This window comes from Limanda limanda, chromosome 11 (assembly GCF_963576545.1).
Source record: "Limanda limanda chromosome 11, fLimLim1.1, whole genome shotgun sequence".
NCBI classification, from domain to species: domain Eukaryota; kingdom Metazoa; phylum Chordata; class Actinopteri; order Pleuronectiformes; family Pleuronectidae; genus Limanda; species Limanda limanda.
Window position 1 is genome coordinate 14616734 of NC_083646.1, and position 6544 is coordinate 14623277.

The following is a 6544-nucleotide window of genomic DNA, read 5'->3' on the forward strand; positions in this document are numbered from 1 at the left end:
AAACAAACTGAACAAAGACAGTGACACTGGCTCGCAGCCATGAACAGTGCACCATCATGTAGACTTCACATCTACACCAGGACAAGGTGGCGAGCTTTTTTAATGTACCAGACTTCATAATGAATTCTATTTACACTCTTTTTGTCATTAAACCCATTTGCCTCTCTTATTATTATAATTAATATTATTATTATAAATATTATTATTATTATTGTTATATTTGGGGACTGTTATATTTCAAGATTTTAAAGTTACGTGTTTGCGTATTTACGCGGAAACCAGTTGTGTCTGAATTTACTTTCGCCTATACTAGGCCTTTTAAACAGACGGGTGTTAGCGTACTGCATTTTCAAAAAAATGTTTTTCTCCTTGAAATGAAACTTAATTGTCTCCAGTGTACACATGTACTGTACTGTATTTTCAGCAAATGCGTTTCTCTAACCTCTTTTAAATTAAACTTTCTCAATTTTACGCACGCATACGCACAACTTTTGTGGCCAGAAACATTGACATGGTATTATTGTTCGTGTTTACCCTCTCTCTCTCTCTCTCTCTTAATCGTTTAACTTTATTGTACAAATACATCTCGGATAACTGGAAAGTGTTTTGTGTGTCATGGAATTACTCCACAGAGCCCACCTGGCATCAGTGGCGCTGATCAAACTGTGCCCCCATGAAATGACTCTCGAATAGTAAGTAAGTAAGACGATGAGTTGAGTTAAAACAATCTGATCCCAGTTAATTGATTTCACACAGTTTTAAGTCTGAAATTCAACATCTGCGGTCGGACCTTCGGTGCCAGAGCTTTGTTCAGCTCTGGGGCCGTAAGGTCGGATTAATGTCCAGCTTCATTTAAAAGGGGCAAACCGCTGATAAAAGAGCAGAAACCCCGCAAATGAAACATAATCCGCTATTTTGTTTTATACACCAGCACGTGGTTCGTATCAGATGTACGACATGTATGTCTGATGCTATTTATTCCCCCCGATGACTGGAAATAAGATCTGACGCAGTTATAATTTGATATCCATTACAAAGGCTTCATTCAGTTCTTGGGTGACGTGCAGAGGCTGGTTTTGGACCCATCATGCCTGTTAGTGTTTCCTGAAAGCATCATGACACTTGTTTGAGTGTGTATGGATTTTAACTGAAGAACTATTTTCAGATCAGGTAAATATATTTGTGAGTATGCTACCAGGGAAGTTGTTGTCAGGATTTAAGAGCGTATTCCCTTTCAGCCAATAAAGCCCCAGCCTGTGTTGAGGCAGTGACATTGGAATACATAAAGCGCTGACAAACTCCAGATCACTATCACAGTCATCACCAGCTGCATGACCTTTTATTTACTATCATGTATTATCGTCTGGAGTAGTTTAAACCTGAGAGACCACACAACTTTTAATTCTATATAAACAGGCTATGAATTTAGGTCATGGAGACCTTGGCACAATGAAGCACGCCTGCGTAAAGATGATGGGTAAGAACTCGGTTGAGGTGGCTTTATGTCCACCACAAGGCCCCTGAAAACCGCTTAAATAGCCGGCCATAAGCTAATAAGGGCCCTGATGCCTTCCATATAGCGTGCATCCTGTGAGGCTCCCAGGAATTCCACTTTGATTGCTGCACATCCTCCCAGTTGCTCCAGTAACTTGGCCATAAAACGCGGATTCGTCTGGAGCATTTGGAGTGTAGTGCAATAAAGCGTCTGAGACCAAGGTTATTAACTGTGACTAAGGGGCTGAAAAACAACGGCTGTGAGCATTGAAAGCTTGTGTTCACGGACCTTTCCGGCGTCATTTGTTGCAGCATCTTACCGCGGTAGGAATATTCTGCATTTGTGTTGTGCGGCGCGTTCACGGCCTGCGTGCCGTTCGCCCACTGGGAGGCGCTCCTCCGATCAATGTCATTGCCGTGAATTGAGATATATCAAAAAAGAAGTTTGGCTCAGCTGCTGGAAAATATGTCACCACGCGTCAAGATGTCATTGCTAAGGTAGGCGATGAAATGTTATCTTTTTTTATTTTTTTTATGGCTGCACGCTGAGCTTTTTAATGCGATTTAAGGGACGTATATGTCTCTTTCTCCACTTTCTCCCTGTTCATCTCCATCTGAAAGGCGCTGGAGTGAAGACGCTGTTTTTCATTTCCAACCGTTATGATATAATGGCAACATTACGGTGAGATAATAGCTAGGGGTAAATAGTGCAAGAAAAGACGTTCTGTTTCTGAGCTTCAGATCCAAAGCAGCTTCTCAGGTTGCAGATGTGCAGAAGTTATTGGCCTGGGGTGACTAACGCAGGCGAAGATATAAGATCACACGGGCCTAGACTCCAAGCACTTTGTGGCTCACTAACTTTTATCATCTCTATACGGGTTAAAATGTAAATTATGGCTCGTTTTATAATTGGCTTTATGTTCTTTAGATTGTACGTAGACAATGTAAACGTGAAATTATAGAAACTTTGAATTGTCCCATATAAACAATTTGTTCACTTTAATGTTTTGATGCAGCTCGTTGAATGTGCGTGCATGTGTGTGTGTGTGTGTGTGTGTGTGTGTGTGTGTGTGTGTGTGTGTGTGTGTTTCATTGTGAGTGCCAAGGCGTGCGCGCTGACATGGATACAGCCAAAGCTAGACTTTGTTTTTACGCCAAACAATTATTCCGGGATTTTTGTTTTCTATCTTCCAAATATTCCTTCAAGAAATATTGCTTATGGAATACAAGCTCAGCTTTGAATAGAAAACCACCGCAGCTCCCTCCATTGCGCAACTGGAGATCATCACAGCAGATAATCTAATAGGCTTAATGAAAATGAGCATCCATTGCAGCCAGACATGCTGCATGTTTGACGCCATATTAAATGGCAGTACATGAAGTGTAGCTCTCATTTCTAGACTCTTTGGCTCCAGACGCACAGGAAAATGGAGGCAGTCGACGTCCTTCAGGCTGAAACCATCTTTGGAGACATGCAGGCTGACCTAAATCTGTTTGGCCTTTTTAACTCTTAACCATATTGTCCTAAGGAAGTATACTGGCGTGTCTCTGAGTTTATTTATATATTTAAATATTGCAGACGTCAGGCTAACGTTTTTTTAAATTGCTCTTTGTTTATTTATATGAAGGAAACCACCGAAGCTAATTTCCATTTTATCCGTTTGAATTATCTTACAAGGCGATCTTGTACAAAATAATCAATACCAGATTATTCAAGTGTTTATTTAAAATTAAGATTAAACTGTACCAAATGCTACATTTAGGTTATATTTGATAACTTTTAAATATTTGACACAATAATTAGCCATTTATTTATTTGTATTTTTGTTTTGTGTCAGAAACACAATTACTACTTTTTCTATTTTATCTTTCGCTTTACCAGCAACTCTGATGTGAAGCACTGTTGTCTCAGAAATTAAGTAAAGAAACTACCTATATTAAGAGAGAAGTTTTAAAAATAACGCATATAATCTCTTTTTTTTATTATTTATTTTTCTGTCCCAAAAAATACTGCAATTTCAAATGTGCAATTAAAGTAGAAGCTAAGCGTTTTATTCATGCGTAACAAGATTATTTGTAATTAAACTGATTGGAGAGAATGGGGACTATGTTAGTGGGTCTTGGAATAAGTGTGTGTGTCTTTTCTGTTTGCTTGTGTCTGTGTTGTGTGGGTGATCGTGTTCATGTTGTGTATGTGTGTGTCTGGATTGTGCGTAAATACTATCAGAAACTATTGCTTATAGTTCTCTTTCGCGTTAATAGCGAGATAGTGTATGGTCCTTTTTCTGAAGAGAGTAATTCTTCGGTGAGCACGGAGGAAAGAAAGATGTAGCTCCAGGGCTTTGTTCAGCTGAGGCGCTCGCTCCAGTGTGTCTGCGTGTCACCTTCATAAATGCTCTACACAGCCTCTGCAGTTAAAAAAAGGTGACTGGACTTAGCCCTGGAATGTGCTCCCACAGTATTCACACCACCGTCATCTGAAGATGGACGAGCTCAGATGGAAGTCTTGCAATGTGGCGAGATGAAACAACATGTGTACACTGCCACTGCACAGTACACGAGGAATCTTTAAAATGGCCCAATAATAATAATAATCATCAGAGCAGCAGGAGATGGGGTGGAGAGTCCTTCGACCTTGTTTTGGGGTCTTTGACGCAGACAGAGCTTCTCAGAGGCTCCTCCAGAACCCTTCATGTTTACAGTGCTGTAAAACTGGCCATAAAGCCATGCATTGTACATAATTGTTAGGGACAGCTTTCAGCAACTGAGTTGTCAAACAGAGGCTGATGTTAAATTTAGATAAAGGCAGCTCTGGGCTCCACAGGCGCTGATTCAGGCTCAAACTGGGAAATTCTGAGGAGATTTCAAGATTTTTACCTAAAAGCCCTCTGATGCGCCACTTTCCCACCACACTTTTCTCTTTACTTAGACTAAAACAAAATATATGGCACAGTGGAGCAGCCCGGTCGGACTGGGAGGAGTCTGTGCTCGCCTGGTGTTTTAATTGGCTGCAGGCTACAGTGAGAAGCGTGAGTATCAGTAATTATTCAGCAATGTTTTGCACAAGAAATGTCAGCCAGAAAGGGCTATCTTCATCCTCCGTCAAATTATACCACAACGATGACATGCCCCAACAACCAAGCTGGAAATTCGTTTTTCGTGGACTCCTTAATCAACGTGAGAACCGACAGCGGTTCGTATTACCAGAGTAACGGCGTGTATCTGCCACCGGCGTCGGAATATTCATATGGACTCTCCGGTGCGGGCTCCTGTTTCCCGGGGATCGGTAAGCGCAGCGAGCCGAGCACCCAGAGCGTGATCCCGGCTTCTGCTCCGTATGTTCAGGGGATGGAAACGTGGCTGGAGCCGTCGAGATCCTGCCGGGTGGATCAACCCAGCGGCCAGCACATGGCTCAGTGCTCCTTCTCCCCGACGATAAAAGAGGAGGGCGCATATTGTCTTTACGAGTCTGACAAATGTCCAAAAGGAGCGACAGTAGATGACATATCCTACTCCAGCGCATCATGCCCGGTCACCGGCAGCACCGTGCCGGTCCCCGGCTACTTCCGCCTGTCCCAGTCATACACGTCCTCCAGGCTTTACCATGACGTTCAGCCAAGCATGACTCACTTTACCCTGCAGCGACCTGCCCGCTTGGACAGCCAGTCCTCCCTGCCGCCGGCTGCGCCCGCGGAGCCCGAGCGGAGGGAGAGCCACGAGGAGGCGCCGGTCCCTGCGCCCTGCGCCCCGGCCAGAGAGGAGGACAGCCGCCTGTCCTCGGAGGGCTCGTCCTCCCCGGAGCCCGCAGAGCCGTGCAACGCGGAGTGTCCAGAAAAGACCGTCAAAGGTTAAGACTCGACAAAGCCTATACATTCAAAATAAATACAATTAAAAGGCATTCACATGGGATTTTTACGCGTCAAATTTGACAAATTTCTAAGCACAAATGAACGCATGAGAATGAGTTGAAGTTTTCTAACCCAGGATAAATATTTAGGACAACTAGTCAGCCACTCACAGGTGTGTGTTAACCCCGGGATATTTACTGGTTTATTGGGCATGAGGCGAAATTGAACATGACTGAACCTATCAGAGCTGAGGATCAGAGCAATTGCTGTTTTTTAAGATTACAGATATCTGTGCTGTGACCTTTTGCATCATAACTCATCCAGGCCGTACGGATTTGTTTTTAACAAGTAAATTTTGAAAACTATAAAGCACACTAATAATTACGATTTTTTTATGTACTATCAGGTTTTTAGTAATTATCTACTGTAGTTTAGGCCAGTGTTCTGTGTTGCATCTGACCTGCTCAGCACTGATTTCTTTTTGTCCTCTCGTCAAAGACACAGGCCTCGCTGTATTTCCTGCAGACTGCTTTATGTCATAATGAAGATGCAGTTGGCTACAGGCTGCTGTGGTTAAGGCTGTTAAACGGTAGCAAATAGCAGTGTCTGGTAAAGTGCTGAGTTGCATTTACGAGGCTATCCACAGAGCTCTCTGGTTGTGCGTAAAATCGTAGTAGAAATGAGCCATTACGCGTCCATCTAATCTATGGTTGTGTGGTAGGTGCCAGGTCACAAAGTAGGTTTCATCCATCCAACAAAACCAATGGTTTGAGACCACTCTTCAATCAACTCTACAAATTTAGATTGTATTGGATTTAAATGTTTCTCGTCTGTATTTTTTGTTAGAGATCCCTTCAGTTAAAATGGATTTGTCACACCTGTTGCCTTAATAATACTTCTAACGTGTAATTCCCACTGTCATTGTAGGAGATGCGAAAATGGAAACTACGGCTAATTGGCTCACAGCAAAGAGTGGCCGAAAGAAGCGCTGCCCCTACACCAAGCACCAGACTCTGGAGCTGGAGAAGGAGTTTCTCTTCAACATGTACTTGACTCGGGAGCGTCGCCTGGAGATCAGCCGCGGTGTGCACCTCTCTGACAGGCAAGTCAAAATCTGGTTCCAAAACAGGAGGATGAAGCTGAAAAAAATGAGCCGGGAGAATAGGATCCGAGAGCTCTCCGGCAACTTCAGTTTCTCATGA

The 6544-nt window shown here is 43.1% G+C and overlaps 1 protein-coding gene across 1 annotated transcript; it reads left to right on the forward strand.

Moving 5' to 3' along the window:
• The first annotated feature begins 4563 nt into the window (after positions 1 to 4563).
• On the forward strand, positions 4564 to 6544 carry hoxa10b (homeobox A10b). Its single transcript, XM_061081889.1, has 2 exons — positions 4564 to 5341; positions 6270 to 6544. The coding sequence occupies exons 1-2, from the start codon at positions 4564 to 4566 to the stop codon at positions 6542 to 6544; spliced, it is 1053 nt and encodes a 350-aa protein (XP_060937872.1).